The sequence below is a fragment of the Salmo salar genome, chromosome ssa18 (assembly GCF_905237065.1).
Source record: "Salmo salar chromosome ssa18, Ssal_v3.1, whole genome shotgun sequence".
NCBI lineage: Eukaryota > Metazoa > Chordata > Actinopteri > Salmoniformes > Salmonidae > Salmo > Salmo salar.
Genome location: NC_059459.1, coordinates 1,977,787 through 2,005,431, shown reverse-complemented (window position 1 = coordinate 2,005,431; position 27,645 = coordinate 1,977,787). Strand labels below are relative to the sequence as shown.

At 40.6% G+C, this 27,645-nt stretch overlaps 2 protein-coding genes across 4 annotated transcripts in view; one reads left to right on the top strand and one right to left on the bottom strand.

Annotated features, from left to right (window-relative positions):
- cdh23 (cadherin-related 23) overlaps window positions 1-27,645 on the top strand; it is an 834,383-nt gene that overhangs the window by 683,532 nt on the left and 123,206 nt on the right. The gene's annotated exons all lie outside the window — the stretch shown is intronic.
- On the bottom strand, window positions 6,659-26,346 carry vsir (V-set immunoregulatory receptor). Of its 3 annotated transcripts, none has more exons than XR_006760294.1 (8): window positions 26,031-26,346; window positions 16,798-17,199; window positions 16,484-16,534; window positions 15,530-15,640; window positions 15,257-15,284; window positions 14,656-14,840; window positions 12,748-12,867; window positions 6,659-9,336 (listed from the first exon to the last, which is right to left on the bottom strand). XR_006760294.1 is itself a non-coding variant. In XM_045700639.1 (8 exons), the coding sequence occupies exons 1-7, from the start codon at window positions 26,119-26,121 to the stop codon at window positions 12,800-12,802; spliced, it is 936 nt and encodes a 311-aa protein (XP_045556595.1). In that variant the 5' UTR covers window positions 26,122-26,346; the 3' UTR covers window positions 6,659-9,336; window positions 12,753-12,799. The 3 variants fall into 3 exon arrangements, 2 of the variants coding, with proteins under 2 accessions (XP_045556595.1, XP_014009909.1); XM_045700639.1 differs by having other exon boundaries at window positions 12,753-12,867; XM_014154434.2 differs by lacking the exon at window positions 12,748-12,867 and having other exon boundaries at window positions 26,031-26,344.

Here is a 27,645-nt window from a genome sequence, read left to right as displayed (position 1 = left end):
TGACTTGGCTATAGGTTGTTGGACTGGCTTCAGTTAGAAGAGTCATATCAGGTTAATCACAGTTGAAAACATGTTGCCCTCTGTTGGTGTTCCTCAGTACTGCAAGCATTTCACCATATGGATGGGCTAGGATAAGCCTGGCTTATTCCTGGTATTTTGAATGAGTCAATACCTTTGAAGTGGTTTCAGTGACCGAATATGATGAAACTGTATAAAATAAGGAAACATTTTGAATAAGGAAATATTTGAAATAATACATCAAACTAATATTGGCAAATCATTTATTCAGGCCTCAGAACATGGAGAAAGACTTCAAAACACATTCTAACGCAGTTGAAGACAATGTTCACATGGCAATGCTCCCTACTTAAGGAGCTATAAATATAAAGCCTTTATATAGTATGGTATAAGTTTATAGATGATTTGTGAAGGATGTACCTGTATGTAGTGCATATTAAGACTTCATGTATGCTATATAATTTTTTTTTATTATTTAAAGTGGTCCCATGATGAGTAGCAGGTTGATGGTTTAATCCCATGTGTTCTGCGTTGGCTGATCAGAGGTATAGGGACAAGAAGTTCACTGTGATACACAGGAAGTGCACGACGATGTGCAATAACAGGAAATCCACGGCTGTGGTGCCATTTTACTGAAAGAGGAAGAGACTTGTTACTTCCTGTTTAGAAACCTTGCAAGAGCTCTTCACATGTTCCTCACCACAATGTGATTAGTCTGAGTGTGTGCATGCATGCAAGCGTGCGTCCTTTATTTTTGCGCAAATGTGGGACTTATATGTCATGTGATCGGTCTTTGTGGTCGCCTATGTGTGGCCTCTGTCTCACAGAGTCTATGATTGACACACTTGGTGGAAAAAGTACCCAATTGTCATACTTGAGTAAAAGTAAAGATACCTTAATAGAAAATGACTCAAGTTAAAGTCACTCAGTAAATACTACTTGAGTAAATGTCTAAAATGATTTGGTTTTAAGTATACCTAAGTATCAAAAGTAAAAGTATAAATAATGTCAAATTCCTTACATTAAGCAAACCAGACGGCACCATTGTGTTGTTTTTTAAATTACGGATAGCTAGAGGCACACTCCAACACTAAGACATTGGTGTTGGAGTGTGCCACCAGATCATTGGTAGGGATGACCAGAGATGTTATCTTGATAAGTGTGTGAATTGGACCATTTTCCTCTCCTCCTAAGAATTCAAAATGTAACGAGTACTTTTGGGTGTCAGGGAAAATGTATGGAGTAAAAAGCATATTATTTTCTTTAGGAATGTAGTGGAGTAAAAGTAAAAGTAGTCAAAAATATGAATATTAAAGTACAGATACCCAAAAAAACGACTTAACTTCAACAGGATCGGTGGGTTCCCAGCGGGACGGTTGAGCTAACGTAGGCTAATGTGATTAGCATGAGGTTGTAAGTAACAAGAACATTTCCCAGGACATAGAGATCTGATATTGGCAGAAAGCTTAAATTCTTGTTAATCTAACTGCACTGTCCAATTTACAGTTGCTATTACAGTGAAATAATATCATACTATTGTTTGAGGAGAGTGCACAGTTATGAACAGTTATGAACACTCCACTGGCTTCCAGTTGAAGCTCGCATCTGCTACAAGACCATGGTGCTTGCCTATGGAGCTGTGAGGGGAACGGCACCTCCGTACCTTCAGGCTCTGATCAGGCCCTACACCCAAAGAAGGGCACTGCGTTCATCCACCTCTGGCCAGCTCGCCTCCCTACCTCTGCGGAAGCACAGTTCCCGCTCAGCCCAGTCAAAACTGTTCGCTGCTCTGGCACCCCAATGGTGGAACAAGCTCCCTCATGACGCCAGGACAGCGGAGTCAATCACCACCTTCCGGAGACACCTGAAACCCCACCTCTTTAAGGAATACCTGGGGTAGGATTAAGTAATCCTTCTACCCCCCCTCCCCCCAAAAAAATATATAGATGTACTATTGTAAAGTGGTTGTTCCACTGGATATCATAAGGTGAATGCACCAATTTGTAAGTCACTCTGGATTAGAGCGTTTGCTAAATGACGTAAATGTAAATGTAATGTATTAATAAACTAATTAGGAACATTTGGTCAGTCTTGATACAAAATGTTGAACAGAAAGGCAATTGTTCATTGGATCAGTCTAAAACATTGCATATACACTGCTGCCATCTAGTGGCCAAAATCTAAATTGCACCTGGGCTGGAATAATACATCATGGCCATTACTCTTGCATTTCAAAGATGATGATACAAAAAATACAAAAAACGGTTGTTTTTTTCTTTGTATTATCTTTTACCAGATATAATGTGTTATATTCTCCTACATGCATTTAATATTTCAGCAAACTTCAAAGTGTTTCCATTAAAATGGTATCAAGAATATGCATATCCTTGCTTCAGGTCCTGAGCTACAGGCAGTTAGTTTTGGGTATGTCATTTTCAGCTAAAATTGAAAAAAAGGGGCAGATCCTTAAGAGGTTTTAAGTAGTACTTTAAAGTATTTATACTTATACTTATACTTTAAAGTATTTATACAATAAAAAGAGAACCATGCACAGTAGTGATCATTTTGTTTGACCTATTACAGATACATTTTATATGCATACCAAAATTAACAGAATTGTAAAACCATGATATTAAACCAGATATTAGAAACCTTTACATTTAATTTAGAGAAATATAATCTCTATTGTTCTCTGTAAAATTCAGGAGCCAAGACCAAGATTCATAGCAGGACATTGGTTCCAAGATCCAGACCATGACAAGTTAAAGAGCAAATGTATGTGGTCTTGAGTGGTCTCAAGACCACTAGATCAGGAGTCCATGGGCCCTTTCTTCAATTGTAAGAAACTCAATGAGAGGTTTAGCACAGTACAGTAGAGCAGAGTACAGTTCAGAAAAGTAAAGTAGAGCATAGTACAGCAGAGTACAGTACAGTAGGGCAAAGTATAGTAGAGCACAGTACAGTACAGTACCATCTACATGGTGGTCCTCTGTAGCTCAGTTGGTAGAGCATGGCACATGCAATGTTCAATTGGCCGGTGCCATAACAGACTCCATAATGGTAAGATACAATGATGAGGCCACATATAAACACATATACAGTACCAGTCAAAAGTTTGGACACACCTACTCATTGCAGGATTTTTCTTTACTTTTTCTATTTTCTACATTGTGGAATAATAGTGAAGACATCAAAACTATGAAATAGCACATATGGAATAATGCAGTAACCAACAAAATGTATTTTATATTTGAGATTCTTCAAAGTAGCCACCCTTTGCCTTGATGACCTCTTTGCCCACTCTTGGCATTCTCTCAACCAGCTTCATGAGGTAGTCACCTGGAATGCATTTCAAATAACAGGTGTGCCTTGTTAATGCGTTTGAGCCAATCTTTTGTGTTGTTACATGGTAGGGGTGGTATACAGAAGATAGCCCTATTTGATAAAAGTCCATATTATGTCAAGAACATCTCAAATAAGCAGAGAGAAACAACAGTTCATCATTACTTTAAGACATGAAGGTCAGTCAATCCAGAATTTTCAATACATTTTCAAGTTTCAAGTTTCTTCAAGTGCAGTCGCAAAAACCATCAAGCACTATGATGAAACTGGCTCTCATGAGGACCGCCACAGGAATGTAAGACCCAGAGTTGCCTCTGCAGCAGAGGATAATATCATTCGAGTTACCACCCTCAGAAATTGCAGCCAAAATAAATGCTTCACAGAGTTCAAGTAACAGACACATCTCAACATCAACTGTTCAGAGGAGACTGCGTGAATCAGGCCTTCATGGTCGAATTGCTGCAAAGAAACCACAACTAAAGGACACCAATAAGAAGAAGAGACTTGCTTGAGCCAAGAAGTACAAGAAATTAACATTAGACCGGTGGAAATCTATCCTTTGGTCTGAGTCCAAATTTTAGATTTTTGGTTCCAACCGCCGTGTCTTTGTGAGACACAGAGTAGGTGAACGGATGATCTCCGCATGTGTGGTTCTCACCGTGAAGCATGGAGGAGGAGGTGGGATTGTGTGGGGATGCTTTGCTGGTGACACTGTCAGTGATTTATTTAGAACTTATTTAGAACCAGCATGGCTACCACAGCATTCTGCAGCGATACACCATCCCATCTGGTTTGCGCTTTGTGGGACTATCATTTTGTTTTTCAACAGGACAATCATCCAAAACACACCTACTGGCTGTGTAAGGGGTATTAGACCAAGAAGGAGAGTGATGGAGTGCTGTATCAGATGACCTGGCCTCCACAATCCCCTGATCTCAACCCAGTTGAGATGGACCGCAGAGTGAAAGAAAAGCATCCAAGTGCTCAGCATATGTGGGAACTACTTCAAGACTGTTGGAAAAGCATCCCATGTGAAGCTGGTTGAGAGAATGCCAAAAGTGTGCAAAGCTGTCATCAAGGCAAAGGTTGGCTACATTGAAGAATCTCAAATATAACATATTTTGATTTGTTTAACACTTTTTGGGTTACTACATGATTTCATATGTGTTATTTCATAGTTTTGATGTCTTCACTATTATTGTACAATGTAGAAAATAGTAAAATAAAGAAAACCCCTGGAATGAGTAGGTGTGTCCAAACTTTTGACTGGTACTGTATATGAACATATATCTCTATGGTGTCAATTGTTTTGGTTGTGACCATTTCAGTTTGGAATTTACAGAATCCCCATAATATATGCTGGCTCTCTTTCATTTGGACATTCTGTATGTACATCCCAGAAAACATGTTTTAGCCCCAAAATATTTCTATATACAGTACATTGAGTATACAAAACATTAACCTCTCTAGGGTAGATGGCACCAAATCGTCCCACCTACGCAACAGCCAGTCTAATCCCGTGGCGCGATATTCAAATACCTCAAAAATGCTATTACTTCAATTTCTCAAACATATAACTATTTTACATCATTTTAAAGACAAGACTCTCGTTAATCTAACCACACTGTCCGATTTCAAAAAGGCTTTACAACAAAAGCAAAACATTAGATTATGTCAGCAGAGTACCCAGCCAGAAATAATCAGACACCCATTTTTCAAGCTAGCATATAATGTCACATAAACCCAAACCACAGCTAAATGCAGCACTAACCTTTGATGATCTTCATCAGATGACAACCCTAGGACATTATGTTATACAATACATGCATGTTTTGTTCAATCAAGTTCATATTTATATCAAAAAACAGCTTTTTACATTAGCATGTGACGTTCAGAACTAGCATACCCCCCGCAAACTTCCGGGGAATTCGCTAACAATTTACTAAGTTACTCACGATAAACGTTCACAAAAAGCATAACAATTATTTAAAGAATTATAGATACAGAACTCCTCTATGCACTCAATATGTCCGATTTTAAAATAGCTTATTGGTGAAAGCACATTTTGCAATATTCTAAGTACATAGCCCAGCCATCACGGGCTAGCTATTTAGACACCCGGCAAGTTTAGCCTTCACCAAAATCAGATTTACTATAACAAAAATGTTATTACCTTTGTTGTCTTCATCAGAATGCACTCCCAGGACTTCTACTTCAATAACAAATGTTGGTTTGGTCCCAAATAATCCATCGTTATATCCAAATAGCGGCGTTTTGTTCGTGCGTTCCAGACACTATCCTAAAGGGTAAATCAGGGTTACGAGCATGGCGCAATTCGTGACAAAAAATGTCTAAATATTCCATTACCGTACTTCGAAGCATGTCAACCGCTGTTTAAAATCAATTTTTATGCAATTTATCTCGTAAAAAAGCGATAATATTCCGACCGGGAATCTCCTTTTCGGTAAACAGAGGAAAAAACACAAAGACGGGGGCGGCCAGTGCACGCGCCTAAGCCCACTGTCCCTTGATCGGCCACTTGAGAAAGGCGATAATGTGTTTCAGCCTGGGGCTGGAATGACGACATTCAGGTTTTTCCCGGGCTCTGAGAGCCTATTGGAGCCGTGGGAAGTGTCACGTTACCGCAGAGATCCTAAGTTTTAGAAAGAGATGTCAAAGAAAGACAATATATGGTCAGACAGGCCACTTCCTGTAAAGGAATCTCTCAGGTTTTGACCTGCCATTTGAGTTCTGTTATACTCACAGACACCATTCAAACAGTTTTAGAAACTTTGGAGTGTTTTCTATCCAAAGCCAATAATTATATGCATATTCTAGTTACTGGGCAGGAGTAGTAACCAGATTAAATCAGGTACGTTTTTTATCCAGCCGTGTCAATACTGCCCCCTACCCTCAACAGGTTAATAGAAGACAAATCAATCAGATATTAAAATATCTGATGAGATAAATTCGGAAAATTACAACTTTGTAATCTCAACATTTTCCGTGGTGCCCCGACTTCCTAGTTAATTAATGTTTACATGATTAGTTTAATCACATAATAATTAGACTTAGAGAACTGATTTCATATAAATAAGTCTTCACATTTAATGATAGTCCAGACACGACACACCTATTCTGTAAAATCACCCATATATAATAGGTCCCTCCTTGGCCTACTAGAACAACATGTCCTTGTAGCATTGGGAAACCTGCCAGTGAGTGTATATGTGAAATAGTGATATAAATGACTATAATACTATGATACAGTGATATAAATGACTGAAAACACAAAAAGAAAGGTTTAAGAGCGCCGATTTATTATAGAAAAAAATTACATCAGCGTTTTATTTCATAAACTTTTTGGGAAAGGCTTTATTTCACATGGTGTTGCCAAAGCTGCAGCTGTTTGGCTATTACACACACACACACACACACACACACACACACACACACACACACACACACACACACACAAAACACACACAAAACACACACAAAACACACAGAACACCTCTTATCTAATATCTACAGTAGTATTCGATAGCCACCAGTGGCTATCACTACCGTAGACACAATCTAAACATCATGTCTGAAATGCCAGTTTAGTCGACTTCACACATGCTTTCACTGTCCTTCTCTGTCTGATTGTGCTTTGGTCAACAAGTTTTCAATTCACTTATGTATACATACAGATAGATAAACAGAAAGATAACAAAAAAATCAAGTATAAGCACAAAATATGCCAAAGGATATCACAAAACAGTAAACACAACAACACAATGTAATAAGACATGTTGATCATCTTGGCAGTGAAGGCATTGGGCTGGTTGAGTTTGGGTTACTAGATCCATCCACTACAGTAGAGCCAAAATTGACACTTCTCTTCAAAAACAGACCATCCAGCATAGCAATATATCTCTAATATTTTGTTGACAGTTTCTAGTACTGCTTGAATATTTGGACATTGTTAAGTGCAGGGAAGAGTATGGGAAGGAATGAGAGTGAGGAAAGGGAAGGGATAGAGGGGGGGTTACAGAAACACAGTAATTTAGGTAGTGAAATATATAAAAGGGGAAAGAGGAACAACACGAAAATGGGAAGTTTAGATAAATAAAAGTTGGGGCTTTGGTCTCGTTAGAACAGCTCAGAGAAACACATTTTTAGAAACAATTGTTTAAGGCTGGTTGGGAACGGCCTTAAAAAACTAATGTCAGCCCATGGGTACCTCTTACTACCCTGATCACTTTGGCACAAGCAAATGTGCTGAATATGCATATCAGAGCCATAGGAAGAGGGAAACATCATAGAAATAAATAGAACACTATGGGCTAGTTTCCAGGACACAGATAAAGGTAATGGTATTGGACTAAGAAGCACTTTTAATGGAGAATCTCCATTTAATTTTGTCCCTCTTTTTAAGATTTAGTCTTAGTAATTTTGACAAAAATATTACATCTTAGTAAAAAAAATCATTTGAATAATGATTTAGTCTAGTTATTGTCAAAATGAAGAAAACAATGGGGCATTTTAGTCAATAGCAAAACGTCAGAGGCATGTTTGTTCTACATAGCATATTTCTATCTGAACATTCCAAAAAGTTGCATCCTGCTGAACACGCCCCAGTTTGAGGTAACATGACTGATCAAGGTGTAGTCTAAACAAATGGTTAACGGTCTGGTCCACAAGTAGCCTACTTTTAGGAAGGCCCACAATATGCTTTATGAATATAAAATGCAGCCCGCCGATGCACAATAAAAAGAAACAACATAGAGCCGGGTCATATCTTTTGAACAGTAAGGGCTAGCATCAAGCATTTTCTCTGAGGAAAAGAGGGAGACTTGGCTACATAACCTGCCTATGAAAGGCAGTGGGGAAGGTGGGAGGGTTGCGCGAGACTACAAATTCAAAAAACAGCCTACTTTTCTCTACTCAAGGAAGAGAAGAACATAGCTAGACTGTAGTTTTACTATTAAACTCAATGCTGTTATTGTTTTACATTTTGTAAAGCAGCTTGTGTTTCTTAACCAGGCAAAGGGTAGCTGACTAGAAGGCTGGTGGTGACTGGTTAGCTACGGGAAATAAAGAAGAGTTGCCTGCGCAATGTGTATGAGACGGAGCTGGAGTGAAGCCTGTCCACACTCATTGCTTGCTCCCCCCCAGCTCACCAGCTGATGTAGGCTGTGTGTGCAGGGTGTGGTGCATCCTTCCCACTGCTGAAAATAACTGCATCTGTCCTGCTAATATTAATTGTGCTTATCACTGAAAAGTGCTAGATTTGTTCAAAAACTATTGTCCTGTCCACTAAAGACTCAGATTTGAATCACAGAGATAATGTTGTCGTGTCTCATTTTAGTAAACTGAAATGAAAAATAACTTTTGTTCAGTTCGTTTTTTCTAGTTTAGTCAGTCTCGTCAATTGCCACTGAAAAATAGGTTTGACGAATATTAGGGGAAAACAAATGTCTGAACAAAGTTTAAACTGTTTTCTGTCTAGATTGATGCTTAATCTGTGTCCGGGGAACGGGCCCTATATGGGGGAAATCTCTTTGTGGAAAATTGTGAGGGAAATGGTGAGGAGCATGTCATCAAGAGTCCACGGGAGCTGCTTTGTATCCTCTACAGCCCACCCTGCACCCACGCTCCCCCCACCCTCCTCAGTACAGTCCTGGGACATCAGATCAGGAGCACCTGCTGGTCCTTGAGCTGTCGTCAGTGGTCAGACCCCTTTGGCCTCCTCCAGTTGTTGTTGTAGGTGGAACATTTATTTTAGCAGAAACTGTCCCCTCCTTCCCTCCCCCATCCATCCATGATGTGGTACACAGAGCTCTCCCAGCACAGAAGGTTGTGAGACAGGTTTCAGGGTAACATGGCCGAGTGAAGACGAATAACTAACCACATGGAGTTTCTGGGTTAGGGAGCCATTGACTGCTTCTCTCTACACTTGCAGGAAATCAGGAGACTCTGGGATGGGCTCTAGAAAACACACACGCATACAGTGAGCTCCAAAAGTATTGGGACAGTGACAAATGTTTTGTTCTTTTGGCTCTGTACTCCAGCACTTTAGATTTGAAATGATACATTGACTATGAGGTTAAAGTACAGACTGACAGCTTTAATTTGAGGGCATTTTCACCCATATCGGGTAAACCGTTTAGAAATTACAATACTTTTTGTACAGAGTCCCACCATTTTAGGGGACCAAAAGTATTGGGACAAATTGACTTGTGTAAGTAGTCAAACGTTTAGTATTCCTAGCACGCAATGAATTCATCTAGCTTGTGACTCCACAAACTTGTTGGATGCATTTGGTGTTTGTTTTGGTTGAGTTTCAGATTATTTTGTGCCCAATAGAAATGAATGGTAAATAATGCAGTGTCATTTTGGAGTCATTTTTATTGTAAATAAGAATATAATATTTCTAAACATGTCTACATTAATGTGGATTCTACCATGCTTACGTATAGTCCTGAATGAATGAATAATGATGAGTGAGTAAGTTACAGATGTACAAATATCATACCCCCAAGACATGCTAACCTCTCACCATTACAATAACATGGAAGGTTAGCATTTTTGGGTGTAGTATGATACACTACATGACCAAAAGTATGTGGACACCTGCTTGTCGAACATCTAATTCCAAAATCATGGGCATTAATATGGAGTTTGGTCCCCCTTTGCTGCTATAAAAGCCTCCACTCTCGTGGGAAGGCTTTCCACTAGATGGTTGGAACATTGCTGCGGGGATTTGCTTCCATTCACCTACAAGAGCATTAGTGAGGTCGGCACTGATGTTAGGCGACTAGGCTTGGCTTGATGTAATCATTGCGTGCTAGAACTATGGCACCAAATACTAAACGTTTGACTACCGTAAATTCCGGACTATAAGCCACAACTTTTTTCCCACGCTTTGAACTTCGCGGCTTAAACAATGACGCGGCTAATATATGGATTTTTCCCGCTTTCAAATTTGTGGGTCCTGACAGCGTGGAGCATTGTCAAAAAATCCACTCTCATCAACGGGTTTCGAAATGCTGGACCGCTGCGTGTTGAAGAGGGCTCAGCGGGGGATTTGCCTCCGGATGAAAGTGACAAGAGCGACAATGAAAATGATCCAATATTGGATGAAGCAATTCTGAGGCTATTCATCTCCGACACCGAAGGAGATGACTTCAGTGGTTTCAGTGCACAGGAGGAGGAAGATAGTGACCAATGACTTTCTTGGTAGGCTACTGTTTACTGCAAATGTTTTATTTTTTGTTACAAGCCGTGTTTCGTTAAAGCCTATTTATTTTTGTTACAAGCCGTGTTTTGTTAAAGCCTATTTATTTTTGTTACAAGCCGTGCTTCGTTAAAGCCTATTTATTTTTGTTACAAGCCGTGTTTCGTTAAAGCCTATTTATTTTTGTTACAATCCGTGTTTCGTTAAAGCCTGTGTAGAGTTCATTTGTTTCAATGTACCGGTAGGCACCTGCGGCTTATAGACATGTGCGGCTTATTTATGTTCAAAATAATATATATTTTTTAATTCAGTGGGTGCGGCTTATATTCAGGTGCGCTTAATAGTCCGGAAATTACGGTACTTTAATATACAAAAGTTAATTTGTCCCAATACTTTTTGGTCCCCTAAAATGGGGGGACTATGTACAAAAAGTGCTGTAATTTCTAAACAGTTGTATGGATGAAAATATCCTCACATTAAAGCTGACAGTCTGCACTTTAACCTCAGTCATTGTATCATTTTAAATTCAAAGTGCTAGAGTACAGAGCCAAAACAACAAAGAAATGTGTCACTGTCCCAATACTTTTGGAGCTCACTGTACACACACACCAAGAGAGGGAAGTTAGTTACTGCATCAGATACTGTAAGTCGGTCTGTTGTAATATTGGTTTGCTTAGGGAACATTTGTAACTGATGAGGAAACAAAGTCTTTGTACATAAATGTTTCAATACTTTCTCAGTACTTTGCCAACACAGTCCCCCAAAATAGATAAAGAATACTGCACATTCTGTACAAGACACAAGCAATTCTACAGACAGTCTGCATTTCATAGAATAAGATGAATAAGATGTGTCAGTCAAAAGCAGAACCAGAAAGAGGTTCTAGACCAGTGTTGTGAAATACTGAAAAAGAAAGCGGATATTGATGCTAAAATTCCACTGAGTTAAAGGTCAGTGTGGGCTATTATTTTTAAGCAGAAAACATGAAGTGAGCCTGTGTGTGTGTGCGTTAGAGAATCAGCTGTGGATCAAGCCTTTATATTTAAGACAGGCTTAGTGGCCTAAGACAGGCCCTCTCTCCTCTCTCTGTTCCACCAAGACTTGGCTACCAGGAAACCTGGCAATCCACCTCGGAATGCCGTGAATGTCTGTACATGTTCCCCAGGAATAAAGATTAAAAAATATGTTGATCAAAGGAGCTCATGTTCTAGCCTATGAAGATGGAGAGTGGCTGTCTGAAATTGCACCCTATTTCCTATGTAGAAAGTACTTAGGGCTGTGCTACTGTGTGTATGGTTGGGGTAGGATAGGGCAGAGGGGTCAAATTATTGTCTGTCAGGTGTGAAAGTAAAGCTGATCTGAGTGATAAATGACAGTAGCAGACCTGGGTTCAAATACTATTAGAAGTCATTTCAAATACTTAAGCTGGGCATGATTGAACTTGCCTGGCTCAATTGAACCAGAAGAATAGTTGCAAAACTGTGAATGCTGTTCATCTGGGACTCCAAGTAGGCTATAGCAAACACTTCAAATATTTGAAAGATTTTGAATAGTATTTTAACCCAGGTCTGGACATTAAGAGGGTGGGAGGGGGAGGAGTCAGAGGAGGTAAGTGTTGTGGTGCAGCCATGCTCTATTCAGTGGGGACTGGGGAGTGGGAATGGGGAGTGAAACTGGATCCAACTTTTGGTGCATACCAGTTTCCTTAGTCACGTCACACTAAAGCCAGCTGTGTGTGTGTTTTAGCCAAGACTGCCTTCATATGCTGGATGTTTCATGCTCTGTGCTGTGACAGGCGTGTAAAGCAATGGTAAGCTTATATTACGTCAGACTTTGGTTGCGTTTGTGTGGAAATTAAAATGACAGCAGTCAACTCTTGTGCAATATCAATATGTGACTGTCTGCTTCTCTGTGTCAACATCTATGTGTATGTACTTGCATGCGTGTGGAAGGTGGCCATTTGTGCATTTACATTTTTTTGGGGCGCTTTTGGTGCAATTTTCACAAGTAGGTGGGTAAACTCTTGTTTCAAAACTCTAAGCACAACACACAAAATCATAGTCACTTTTTCACCAAAGTTAATAAGTGTTCCATCTAGAAATACATGTTTCACATTGCAATACATCTTCATCTAAAGTAAATGTTCACAAGGCAGTGCTCACATTACTTTAGATATCATCCACAGGGATGCTGGTTGATGTTGACGCCAATGCTTCACACAGTTGTGTCATGTTGGCTGGATGTCCTTTGGGTGGTGGACCATTGTTGATACACACAGGAAACTGTTGAGTGTGAAAAAAACAGCGGTGTTGCAGTTCTTGACACAAATCGGTGCACCTGGCACCTACTACCATATCCTGTTCAAAGGCACAAAAATCTTTTGTCTTACCAATTCACCCTCTGAATGGCACACATATACAATCGATGTCTCAATTTTCTCAGGGCTTAAAAATATTGACAAGATCAGAGATGTACTGTATATAATAAATCAAAGTGTATTGGTTGCGTACACAGATTAGCAGATGTTACAGCAGGTGCAGCAAAATGCTGCAATACAGTACGGTAATATGGTAATATATTTTCCATTTAAGTAGCAGACAATTTTATCCAAAGTGACAACAGTCCACACATTTTGGTGTGGGACCCCAGTGGGAATCAAACCCACAACTCCAGTGTTGCTAGTGACACGCTCTTGTGAACTGAGCCACGTACATGACCACTACAATACATAAGTACAATATACAATTACAATACAGGAAGAAAATGTATGACTGCCATCCACATGAGCGTACCACCCTCCTTCAAGCCATGGATAAAGCAATGATTTCAATACAGACCTACAGTACCAGTCAAAAGTTTGGACACACGTATTCATTCCAGGGTTTTTCTATATTTTTACTGTTTTCTACATTGTTGTCACGTCCTGACCATAGAGAGCTCTTATTTTCTATGGTAGAGTAGGTCAGGGCGTGACTGGGGGGGGTTTATTCTAGTTTTATTTTTCTATGTTGTTTGGTTCTAGTTTCTGTTTTTCTATGTTAGTTTTTTTTTGATAATCCCCAATTAGAGGCAGCTGGTCATCGTTGTCTCTAGTTGGGGATCATATTAAAGTAGTTGTTTTTCCCACCTTTGTTTGTGGGAGATTATTTTGAGTTAGTGCATGTTGCACCTCTGTCGTCACGGTTTTGAATAATAGTGAAGACATCAAAACTATGAAATAACACATATGGAATCATGTAGTAACCAACAAAGTGTTAAACAAATCAAAATATGTTATATTTGAGGTTCTTCAAAGTAGCCACCCTTTGCCCTTTGCACACTCTTGGCATTCTCTTAACCAGCTTCATGAGGTGTGTCCAAACCTTTGACTGGTACTGTATGTCATGCTTGGATTCGCCATGCCAAAAAGTTTTTCGCCAGGTGCATGAACAATGTGGATATTTACTGCGGTTTCGATGAGAACATATGGCCAAATACTCAAGACGGGCTTGATGCAAACTAGTAGTGCCTGCTAAACATTGTTTCTTTCATTCTTTCATTTGAAAGATGTCTTCAATGATGACACATGGGATAGAAATTATGGAAATGATGTTCAGTCAAATTTATGGGTAATGCAAGTGTATTGCCTAATGTGAAAACAGTGTAAACATTGTAATTTACAGAACTGTAGCATACTACATTCAAACGTATCTTAATTATCTTGTTATTGGATTAATTTATTGTTAAAATAACACAATTGAGAAGCTAACATTATGTTGTGTTTGTGATTAAACCAATTTACTCATTATATTTCACAGCAATATTGTATTTTGGATCAAAGGATGTGTTGAACGAAGTCTACAAACAAAATGAATGTACTGTACAACAAAAGTTTTTGAACGCAAGACTGGCTACGTTACAGGTGTTACTTGTGAAAATAGTACCAAAGCGATAAAAAAATAAAGATTTTTGGCGTGTGTCTGCATGTGTGTGTGCATGAGCATTCATGCATTCGTGCGTGTATGTGTGTTATAGCCTGTGTGTGTGTGCATGCGTGTCTGTGTGTTATATCCTGTGTGTATGCGTCTTACCCTGTTCTGGGAAGAAGACGACTCCGTGTGCGGGAGGAGATAGGGGGGTACCAGGGTCGGACAGAAGCAGGTGTCGGCCTGTCTCTGAGGACTGCCTGGTCATGATTTGAGACACAGTCCTGGTCTTAGCCTGGCTCGGGGGTGACCCCCCCAGAAACACTGGGTTCTCATGTCCCGCAGCCTCACTGAGGAGAGACACACACAGGGGAGAGGAAAGAAACTAGCAGATAGATGTATACAGAAAACATATACAGTATAGTACACAACTGCTATCCGATACAGATAACTTCTTATACATATTGGATTAAGTGTAAACTCCCTCTGTGCAGTACACTTCATCAGTCCCAACTCAAGTACATTCTTTTTACATTCCTCCAGTTGTATGAGTCAGTGAGTGCACATTTACAAGTTCTCAAGACATTGCATGCTTATATCAAGAGTTGACTGTATATGAATACATACATACTGTACATAACAGTGTGATTAACACTTTTGTATCTGTGTTATCAACAGGGTTATGGAAGTGTGTATGTGGTTAGTGTTAGCCTAATTTCAGAGGGAAGCCATAGCTGGCGTCTGGGCTATGCGAAACTCAACTCACCTGTCCATTCTCACCAGCTCGTGTGCACCTGAGAGGGGGGAAAGGGAAATGGCCCATTATCAGACAACAAAGCAGCGTGCTAAATCTATGCATGTTTATTCCCTAACGTCATACTTGCAAGTGTAGAGGAAATGAGTTTAAGACAAAGTGTAGAGCTGAAAGTGTGTGTGTGTGTGTGTGTGTGTGTGTGTGTGTGTGTGTGTGTGTGTGTGTGTGTGTGTGTGTGTGTGTGTGTGTGTGTTGCACACGTGCATGTATGTCTTTGTTACTCACGTCGGCTGGACTGGGCAGATTGCCGTTGCTTGTACACTAACACCAGGATGAGGGGCAAAGAGAGAATAGCCATGATGCATGCAGCTGTGGCCAGGCCTGCAGTCACTGACCCTGAGGATACCGTAAAGAGACCAGGGGAAAAATGAACCTCAAAGAGCATTTTACTTAGCCTGATGGAACCAGCCTGATCGCTGGGTCCACCATTCTATTTCCTTTCTATATCAGTCTAAACTTCCTCCTCATTGAAACAGTTTGAGCCTGTAATGAGGGGCATTATTTAAAACTAACTGGTCTGTGGTTGGATCTCTTTCAACCAACCAGAGGACAGCCTAATTCAACGCACATGTCTGATTTTGTCCTAAACCCACCCATTGTTTCTGAGAGGATGCTGATTGGTCCCTTTATACCTACTCGTCCATCTTTAGTCAGCTATAAAAACTATAGTATTTATACCAACTCATTGGCCTTGTGGTTAGTGTCTGCGCTGAGATTGGAAGGTTGTGAGTCCAATCCCTGGCCGAGTCATACCAAATACTATAAAAATGGGACTTGATCTTGGCACTCAGCGTTAAGGAGATGGATTGGGGCAAGGCCATGCAATAGACTAGCGTCCTGTCCAGAGGGTGTACTTGTCCATCAAGCTGCCTCGCGCTACAGAAACAGTAGATGGGCTCCTGCCCTATGAGCCATTCCTTCCAGCACAAGTTACTTAATTACTTATATATACACACTATATAGTCTTTTTTCGTATGGGCAGGTGGCTCCAATAATCAACTAATCATGACCTTTAGTTTAGAATGCAATTAGTTTAATCAGCTGTGTTTGCTAGGGATGGGGGAAAAGTGTGACACCACTCCGGCGCCCAAGAAAAAGTGTGACACCACTCCGGCGCCCACTCCGGTGCCCATCCCTGTGCTAGAGGCAGGTACAATTGTCCATGTGAATAAAGTATACCTTCTGGTGGCTTGATGTCCAATAGAGTGCATTTCGCCTCGTCTCCTTTCCCTACAGAGAGATGAGGCGACATACAAGACAGTTTAGCATTTTAAATGTCATGATAAGAATGGAAATTGACTCACCGTGCACACACACACAAATATTAAACAATTGACAGACGTGAATTCAAACACACACAAAAACTCAAAACACACATTTTCTCACCCTCACGCTGTCTCTCTCACACACACACACACACACACACACACACACACACACACACACACACACACACACACACACACACACACACACACACCGTATGGCCTTACCAGGTGTGATAGTGAGAAAGACGTGGCTATGCGTCCTCTGCACCACCTTGCCATTGTTTATATCCAGGGAGAGGCAGCAGTAACGCCCTTGGTCAGATTTGTTGACAAACTGCAGTTGCACCCAGAAAGAATCTTCGCTTGCCCCGTACTGTACCCCCCAAGGAAGCGCCGCACGGGAATGGTTGCCCTGGTGATTGTGGTCGCGGGGGTGCACCTTGTCATGGCAATGCTCAGCTGAGTGAGGGGTGAAGAGCCAGCTTTGATGCAGGTGGTCCAAGGGGTGCAGTTTGGCACCTCTCTGGGCACAGAGCAGGGTGACGTTGGCACCCTCCTCGCACATGTAGGAAAGGTGGGGGGCGGTGACAGTCAGGCGGGTGTGAGGACGGGCCACGTCTCCATTGGCTGCAGAGGAGACAGAGTGGACACTTATTGGTGGGAGCACTTGTCAACTGACAAATTAGGCACTAGTTGGCTAAGCAAAGAACTGGAGTGTATTCATTAGTGAAAAATGATTTTTTTTTGCAACTAAATGTTTTTCATTGGACTATATCAGGTACGTCCCTCCCTGTTTCGTCCCATTTGGTAAGGGTAGTCACATCATCATAGAAGTTGTTTCAGGAAGAAACAGTGTCTTCAGAAAGTATCCTTGACTTTTTCCACATTTTGTTACATTACAGCTTTATTTCCTCAGCAATTTACACGCAATACCCCATAATGACAAAGCTAAAACAGATTTTTGCAACAACAAAAAATGATCATTCAAACTGAAATACCTTATTTACATAAGTATTCAGACCCTTTGCTGTGAGACTCAAAATTGAGCTCAGGTGCATCCTGTTTCCATTGGTCATCCTTAAGATGTTTCTACAACTTGATTGGAGTCTACCTGTGGTAAATTCAATTGATTGGACATGGTTTGGAAAGGCACAGACCTGTCTATATAAGGTCTCACAGTTGACAGTGCATGTCAGAGCAAAAACCAAGCCATGAGATCGAAGGAATTGTCCGTAGAGCTCCGAGACAGGATTGTTTCGAGCCACAGATCTGGGGAAGGGTACCCAAACATTTCTGCAGCATTGAATGTCCCAAAGAACACAGTGGCCTCCTTCATTCTTAAAAGGAAGAAGTTTGGAACCACCAAGACTCTTCCTAAAGCTGGCTGCCTGGCCAAACTTAGCAATCGGGGAAGAAGGGCCTTGGTCAGGGAGGTGACTAAAAACCTGATGGTCACTCTGACAGAGCTCTAGAGTTCCTCTGTGAAGATGGGAGAACCTTCCAGAAGGACAACCATCTCTGCAGCACTCCATCAATCAGGCCTTTATGGTAGTGGCTAGACAGAAGCAACTCCTCAGTAAAAGGCACATGACAGCCCGCTTGGAGTTTGCCAAAAGGCACCTAAAGACTATCAGACCATGAGAAACAAGATTCTCTGGTCTAATGAAACCAATATTGAACTCTTTGGCCTGAATGCCAAGTGTCACGCCTGCAGGAAACCTGGTACCATCCCTATGGTGAAGCATGGTGGTGGCAGCTGTGGGGATGTGGGGATTATTTTGCAGTGGCAGGGACTCGGAGACTAGTCAGGATTGAGGCAAAGATGAACAGAGCAAAGTACAGAGAGATCCTTGATGAAAACCTGCTCCAGAGCACCAAGGACCTCAGATTGGGGCAAAGGTTCACCTTCAAACAGGACAACGACCCTAAGCACATAACCAAGACAACGTAGGAGTAGTGCAGGACAAGTCTCTGAATGTCCTTGAGTGGCCCAGCCAGAGCCCGGACTTGAACCTGATCGAACATTGCTGGAAAGACCTGAAAATAGCTTTGCAGCAACACTCCCCATCCACCTTGACAGAGCTTGAGATGATCTGCAGTGAAGAATCAGAGAAACTCCCCAAATACAGGTGTGCCAAGCTTGTAGTGTCATACCCAAGAAAACTCTTGGCTGTAATCGCTGCCAAAGGTCCTTCAACAAAGTACTGGGTAAAGAATCTGAATACTTATGTAAATGTGATATTTCAGTAGTTTTTTTAAAATACATTTTTGCTTTGTCATTATGGGTATTGTGTTTAGATTTATGAGGGGGAAAAAACTATTTAGTCAATTTTAGAATAAGGCTGTAACCTAACAAAATGTGGAAAAAGTCAAGGGATCTGAATACTTTCCGAATGCACTGTACAAAGTACTATAGTTACAAGTACAAAAACAACCCTTTAAACTGCACACTGAGGCTTGTTATGATACATTCTGCTTTTGCATATTATAGGTCAGCTTGTTTCATTTCCTGTATTCTGGGTATTCGTTTGCTGGTTAGAAAGTACAGACAGAGATTGTTCTAGTCTGCTGTCTATACAAATTTTCTCCAGATAGTTAATAGTTGTTAGATGAGAGAGACAGACAGATGGACAGACAGAGAGAGTCGCAAACACATGCGTGTGTGGGAGGGAGAGAGGAAAGATAGTTGTGAAAGAGAGAGAGAGAGAGAGAGAGAGAGAGAGAGAGAGGCATGCCAATTGTGAGAGTGTCTGTTGAGCTTTTGCATATTTCAGTTGGACACAGTTCCAATGTACAGTACCTGTCAAAGGTTTGGACACACCTACTCATTCCATTTCTTTGTTTTTACTATTTTATACATTGTAAAATAATAGTGAAGACATCTAATGAAAAAAAGTGTTGGCATTCTCCAGATGGAAGCCACCCCTCAGTAAAAGGCACATGACAGCCCACTTGGAGTTTGCCAAAAGGCACCTAAAGATGACCAGACCATGAGAAACAAGATATACACACACTTCAAAAATCAGTGTAGATGAAGAGGAGGAGACATGGATTGTGTATGCGTTCTATTCAGAGGGTGAATATGGGCAAGACAAAATATTTAAGTGTCTTTGAACAGTGTATGGTAGTAGGTACCATGGGGCACCAGTTTGAGTGTGTCAAGAGAACTGCAATGCTGCTAGATTTCACACTCAACAATTTCCCATGTATCATGAATGGTCCACTACCCAAAAGACATCCAGCCAACTTGATACAACTGTGGCAAGCACTGGAATCAACATGGGCCAGCATCCCTGAGGAATGCTTTCGACACCTTGTAGAGTCCATGCCCCGACGAATTGAGGCTGTTCTGTGGATAAAAGGGGTGCAACTCAGTATTTTGAATTTGTTCCTAATGCTTTGTATACCCATTGGATTTCCACACTGAGTTTGAATTATGAGAATTCCCATTTAGTGTAAGAGCTGTTTGAAAAGGCTTTATGAAATTTCAGCCTGTTTTGGTGGGAGGGAGTTTTGGCCTTCCATGGTGACATCACCATGCAGTAAATGAGTTAATAGACCAATAAGTATAAGATTATCATGTTTTTCATGTGAGTAGTGATTCATTTACGTCTGTCCCTCATTTTAAGGTCAACCATGTTATGTGAACTGAACTATGGGGAAAGTATTCCTTTAAAAAATATATACATACAAATCATAGTGTAAAAGCAGGTGATCTGGATCTATTCTTTCTGGCCATTTTCTGGTGTTTTGTGTGAGAGGATCTAGCATAAAACATCAATCCTGTTTTAACAATTAAAGCAAATTTGTGAAGCTTGCATTCAATTGCCACTTCCTGTTGGACACAACAAGCTTCCATTCCCCATGTTACAAGGGGATTTAGGGCTGATTTAACATGAATTCGTTAACCCTGCTATTTTATCTGGCACTTAATATAGTCATTTTTTTATTCAACCTCTTGATAAGGTAAAATGTTTTGTTAACAGAATGTTAAAATTAGGTGAAATCAAATGTTTTTTGGGGGACTAAGTTACACTTCTCAAAAAAGCACCAAATTGGTTAAACGACCCGCCTGTCAATGATTTTAGAAGGAGGCATAATGATGATTTAAATGATTTCACTTTCCATATCTGTCTAGACTTGTAAGATATCCAGACACAACGTGTGCCTGACTACCTCCAGAGGTGGTCAGGAAGATCTGATCACAATCAGATCACAATGCATCTTTTAATCGTCTACACCATGGTTCCCAAACTCGGTCCTGGGTCCCCTCCCGGGTAAACGTTTTGATTCAAATAACCAACTCATCATCAAACTTTGATTATTTGAATCAGCTGTGTAGTGCTAGGGCAAAAAAACAAAATGTGCACCCAGGGGGCCCCAGGACCGAGTTTGAGAAACCTTGGTCTACACCTGTCTGTGGGCACAATCAGAATGTGGACAAGATCAGAACAAAGGAGTCATGTTAGAACCAGGTATAAAACGGGGCTATAGTCACAGCTAGTCAGTGTTGTGTCCTTGGGCCTGTTAAGGAAGTGACTGAGTAGGAGTGGCGGTCCCAAGGTCTAGGTGGTGGCAGGCTGAAGGACACTGTGGCTCTGCTCTGACTCAATATTGTTGGAGGGTTTAAACACTATTTTATGCTTGGATGTTTGTTTTAGCCTGCCTGGAGTGTCAGGTGGGCAAGGTTTGCACTGTCTGGACTTTTCTATTGGTTCCATTGCAACAGGCAGGCTCAATCAAGAAAAGCTAGTATTTGGAACCCAGGTCTGGTCTTGTCTGTCCCAGACAGTGGGTCCAAGCTACAGGTCAGAAGTGTAGGCTACTAGGCCCGTTAAACCATCCTCAAGTAGATTTCCAAAGCTGGAGTCCATCGAAGAACAGGAAGTGACCAAACCACAGAAGAGGAAAATGTGGTTTTGGGTAATGGCTATATGGGATAGCTAGCAACATGTAAACAATTACCCATTCCAATAAGTACTATTTTAATTGTAATGTTAAATAATACACATTGGCTGCTAAGCCAATTATATTATGACTGTGGCCTCCCATTTAAGTTTATTGTAAAGACATTTGTTTTTGATGAGAATGATTAGATGAAGGTTGCTAGCTACAGTGGTATCAACAACCTAGCCTAGCTTCTAGCTAGCTGCTCTGCGAGTTAGCTTGTTTTGCTATAAAGTAACTAAACAAACATGTTTTATTATCACCTAAAACAGTCTAGTTCTCCTGTCTTGAATGAAAAGGTCATAATTTGAAATCTCTCAAATTCATTTGATCGCTTGACAAGAGACAGGGTCCCATCCATACTGTGTTACAAACACTACACTTGTCCGTTCATTAGCGGGGCAATGCCGCGTTCAAAACAACTGGGAACTCTGAAATATCTGACTTCAGTGAATTCAAAACAACTGGTAACTCTGAATAAAAAGGGGCTCAGACTGGGAAAAATCTTTTGAATGGTCATCCAACACGGAATTCCAAGTCGAGAACTGGGGACTCTTTCTAGAGCTCCAACTGTCCGACCTGAAGATCACTGACGCTATAATTTGACTTCGTAGTGATGATCCATGGCGCGGAGCCTGAGACGGCCTATGGTCCGGAACCTACTGAGACGGCCTATGGTCCGGAACCTACTGAGACGGCCTGCAGCCCGGAACCTACTGAGACGGCCTGCAGCCCGGAACCTACTGAGACGGCCTGCAGCCCGGAACCTACTGAGACGGCCTGCAGCCCGGAATCTACTGAGACGGCCTGCAGCCCGGAGTCTTCAGCGACGGCCTGCAGCCCGGAGTCTCCAGCAATGATCTGCAGTCCGGTTCTTTCGACGACGATCCACGGTCAGGTGGTAATAAAGCAGAAGGATCAGCGGGTGGAGCGGAGATTACGCCCCAAACCGGAGCCGCCTCCTCTGCTGGATGTTAAGGTTATGTGGACTGCATTTGAGCCGCCATAGATAGGAGTTACCCACCCAACCCTCCCTTTTGTTTTTGTTTATGTTTTGTTTGGTAGCATTTGGAGTCTGCACCTTTGGGGGGGGTTTAACGTCCTGACCATAGTAAGATGTTATTTTCTATGGTAGAGTAGGTCAGGGCGTGACAGGGGGTGTTTTGTGTTTTTCTATGTTTTGTATTTCTATGTTTAAGTTCTAGTTTTTCTATTTCTATTTTGTTGTTTTTTGGGTTGATCTCCAATTGGAGGCAGCTGGTCCTCGTTGTCTCTAATTGGAGATCATATTTAAGTAGGGGTTTTTCTTCCTGGGTTTTGTGGGTGATTGTTTGTGAGTAGTGTTTGTTCTCCTCTGCATCACGTTTTTTTTTTGTCTATTCAGTTATTTTTATGTATTGCATGAGTAAATAAAATGTGGAACTATCAACACGCTGCGCTTTGGTCCGATCCTTTCGACAGCCGTGAAAGGCAGTGAGGCAGGCTGTTGCTGAGTGAGTTGTGGGGAGAGCCTGAGGTGTGTGCAGTGATGCCAACTTAGCAGTTTTGTTGCTAGATTTAGCAACTTTTCAGACTACCCTGGCAACTTTTTTTTCAAACAGCACCTAGCAACAAATGTAGCTTCTTTAAAACATTTATTTTGAACTTTTAGCAACTTATGAAAAGTGACTCAAATGGTAAAATGCACGTATTTTCCCTCTAAATGACAAAAAAAACGATTTTCTCTGTCACACACTCAGTCACAACACACGTGCCTGGCTGCAAAAGTGCATTGTGAGTGACGTCAGCAGCAGGCCAGCAGCAATTTCAGTACATTGCAAATCATTGTTGGCTGACTGCAGCACCAGTAGTACGGGTTCGACGAGCCAAACCCAATGAATATAGTTGGCCACGAATGTTTGATCTTGAACAGAACTTACAACATCAATCAACATGTCTCAATCAAAATTGTACAACCAGAAGTACAGAAAAGAGTGGGAGTCTGTACCTGAACAAATGTCAAATCATATTTTTTGCCGAGATGGCCAGTCAATTTGAGTAATGTTATTGTGTATTCTACGTAATGACGCAGTTTTACGTTAACACGCAATGACATCACAACGTCAATTAGCAACTTTTAGCAACAAATCAACCTGCCTCAAGCAACTTACCCTGAAAATTAGTTGGCAACACTGGGTGTGTGTTGATAGAGCAGTACAGCTATTGGCTGAGTCATGTGAGCGAGAGGCGAGAGCAGCACGCAAGCACTGATAACTTTTTACCAGTTGTAGTCATTTTGGAGACACCTATTTCCAACCAATTTTACATAAAACAAATTAATACGCTAGAACTGATGCACATCATTAAATAATGGAGACAATGCACTAGAGGTGGTATAATGTTGACTGCTTAAGATTACGGTATCAAGCGAAGTGCTTTATGCATGCTCAGTTCTTGAGTCTGGGGTCTGCCCGAGTGGAAAATTGAAATGGATGTTATGGAACTCCCTCGCCTGGTTCTTTTTATGGGGTTAAAGTCCTCAATGAAACTGACATTAGGCTAAATGTGAAGAATGATACATTTGCCTTTGTTGGCTATCAAGTAGCCTATAATGTATTTGCCATTGTAGGTTACCATTTGATACAATAAATATGTTGAAATCACTGGAGTCATTGCAAATCAATTTGTGCCACTTGTGTAGCCTACCTGGAGCTGGCAAACCAATTTAATAAATAGCCTATCATTTCAGTTTATTGTTGTTGTAGCCTTGTGTTATTACGCAATTATTAATGGACATGTTTAGTTAATCCAATTGGAAATTATCTAAGCTCTATTGCAATTGCCATTCAGTTGTTAGAACGCATAAGATTGACCCAACAGTAGTCAGATTAGGCTACAGGTAAAACAAATTCAAAAAAATAAACACTGGCTGTTGTTGACAAAACATATTCAGGTCATATACATATTATTAATATTTAATTCAGTGATTGAAATTATGAACCCATCCTCAGTAACATATTCCAGCAGGTTTTTGGGAAGCACAAGCAGTTCTTACCTCTTAATCGCCTCGCTATTCATGTTGAATTAATTTGTCTGATATCATAAGGTGAATGCACCAATTTGTAAGTCGCTCTGGATAAGAGCGTCTGCTAAATTACGTAAATGTAAATGTAAATGTTTGAACTAAGCAAGCTGCTAAATCTACTACCTCATTCCCATATTGTTATTTATTTTTTGCTCCTTTGCACCCCAGTATCTCTACTTGCACATTCATCTTCTGCACATCTATCACTCCAGTGTTTAATTGCTAAACCGTCATTTCTTCGCCACTATGGCCTATTCGTTACATTACCTCCCTAATCTTACTACATGTGCACACAATGTATATAGACTTTTCTATTGTGTTATTGACTGTACGTTTGTTTATCCCGTGTGTAACTCTGTGTTGTTTGTGTCACACTGCTTTGCTTCATCTTGGCCAGGTCGCAGTTGTAAATGAGAACTTGTTCTCAACTGGTCTACCTGGTTCAATAAAAGTGAAATAAATTAAAAATATATAAAAAAATTGTTCAATTTACATCTTGCCTACATCTTGTCTAGGCTACTGCAGACTATTTAACATGAGATGTAGGCCTATCAGGGGCTATAGGCTACCTGCCTTTATCTAAGCAAACCATGGCAAAATTGAATTACAATCATAATCCCAGATTTTAGTCTGTAGCCTATGCCTATTGAAATGTGTCAATCTTGCAAATGGGCCATTTGTGGTCTGAACATTTGGCACATAATAACAGCACAATTGCCAGAAATAAAGCCTAACATTAGTTTTTTATGTTCATCCAAGTTTTTGTTGTTCAGAGATTTCAAGATCCTGTCCAACTTTCAGCACTCAAACTCTCCTTTCGGATTTATCTATAGTTATGAACATGCACAAAGGGGATTTATTAACAATTATAAACCTGGTTCGAGCCCTGAATGCTGATATTGGCCATATACCATACCCCCTTGTACAAATAATCTGGCAAATTTAATAAAGATGAATTATCTTTTCTCTTGCCACATATTCAAATTCCTTTATTTGGTTATTTCAAAGCTTGCAATAATTTTTTAATTGTTAGATACTACAGCAATGTTGGAGCTGGGAACTAAAGGATTTCACTACACCCCCAATAACGTGCTAAAAATGCGTATGTCACAACTAACATTTAATATGATTCATTATTTTTAGGAAACCTGAATTTTGCTTCTAATATCTTTGCAAGTTACTATGATATTCCTTCTTAATTGGCTCAATAACTTGGAAAAACATTGTATTGTATAAATATGGCAACTCCTCTCTTGCTGTGAAAAAATATGACTTTTGGGCGGTGTTTCACTGATCATTGGGTTAGAAATTGACCTGGCAACCCTGTCGGTTTTGCCTGAAAGCATTTAATATTTGCAAAATCTTGTAAAAGTTCAAGGAAGAGAGTAGGCTATTTAGTTTCAACGACACAGAGTAGCAACAGGAGAGATTGGATTGCTTTGCTTACCTCCAACCACGGTTGCCAGGTGAAAATAGAGCAGAAACCTCAGCAGCAAATGGATCCGTAAAGTTTCTCTGCTGTATAATTCCCACGTCATTATTGTCTTCTGTCGTCTATGTAGCCTACTTTTTCATATTGTTCTTCTTTCAAACGTATTTTTTTTGCCCTGCTGATACGTTAATTATTTTAACTGGAATTGGAATAACAATCTTTGACACGTGACACTCTATGCTACAATGTCACTAGTAAAAGTAAGTTACAAGTAGTCCTACTTTTTTGACTTGATGTCTTGCAGGAGGATATACTGTTGGCAAAATAATGCACTCCAACAAATACCGCCCATGCGCGCTCGCTCCTCCCCCTACCTTCTCTCTCTGTCTCGCTCCTCCCCCTAACCACACTCTTTTAGCTATTGAATGTTCCTCCATTCCAAAAACAGTGTATTTTGACACCTAATTGTACTTACAGTAGATGGTTTGACTGATTTATTATATATATATATATATATATTATTTAATCCAAAGTATCATTTCACTATTTGACCTTGGCTTCTGTTCTTTGTTACTTCATTTCCTGTGTGTGTGAAGTGTATGCATGTGTCTGTATATGTGCCTGCAGTCCTGTGCACGCCCACAGCCCCACACACATAGGCCTACAGTTTGTGCACAACAAAACTGAAACATCTAACCAAGGTACAGGGGAGGTCAGCGGGTCCCCAGGGGAGGTCAGCGGGTCTATCACATGTGATAGAAAAAGGTGTAGAATTGCAGTAAATTAGCTTTAAAACTGCAACATTTTCTCTCAACCTCATGGAAAAATGTGTAGAATAGCAGGAAATGTAGTGTTTGAAGTCTCCATTTTTGTTTTTTGGATAGACAGAGATGAGAGAGTTGCTAAAATAGCAGTAGGCTAGAAGGAGAGGAGACATGTTCAAAAAATATTTGTAATTCTCGAGACAATTGAGACAGTACCAAGAAAAGTATGAAAATGTAGGCACCCACTACTGTAAGTCACTCTGTATAAGAGTGTCCGCTAAATGACAAAAACAAATGTAAATGTAAATTCACACTCAACAGTTCTCCGTGTGAATCAAAACTGGTCCAACACCCAAAGGATATTGAGCCAACTTGACACAACCGTGGTAAGCATTGGAGTCAACATGGGCCAGCATCCCTGTGGAACGCTTTCAACACCTTGTACAGTCCATTCCCCGATGAATTGAGGCTGTTCTGAGGGCTAAAGGGGGTGCGACGCAATATTAGGAAGATGTTCCTAATGTTTTGTAAACTCAGTGTATGTAGGCCCTACATTCAATAGAAAAATATATAACTCTCACCTATCGTATTATCAGGTGCGTATTACTCAAGGCCATCAGACTGTTAAATAACCATCACTAGGCGGCTTCCACCCAGTTACGTAACCCTGCACCTTAATTCCATTCTTTTACTTTTAGGTTGTGTGTATTGTGTGTATTGTTGTGAATTGTTAGATATTACTGCACTGTTGGAGCTAGAAACACAAGCATTTTTCTACACCCGCAATAACATCTGCTAACATGTGTATGTGACAAATAACATTTCATTTGATGGAGAAAAACAGTATACCATTTTTTTTTTAAGTC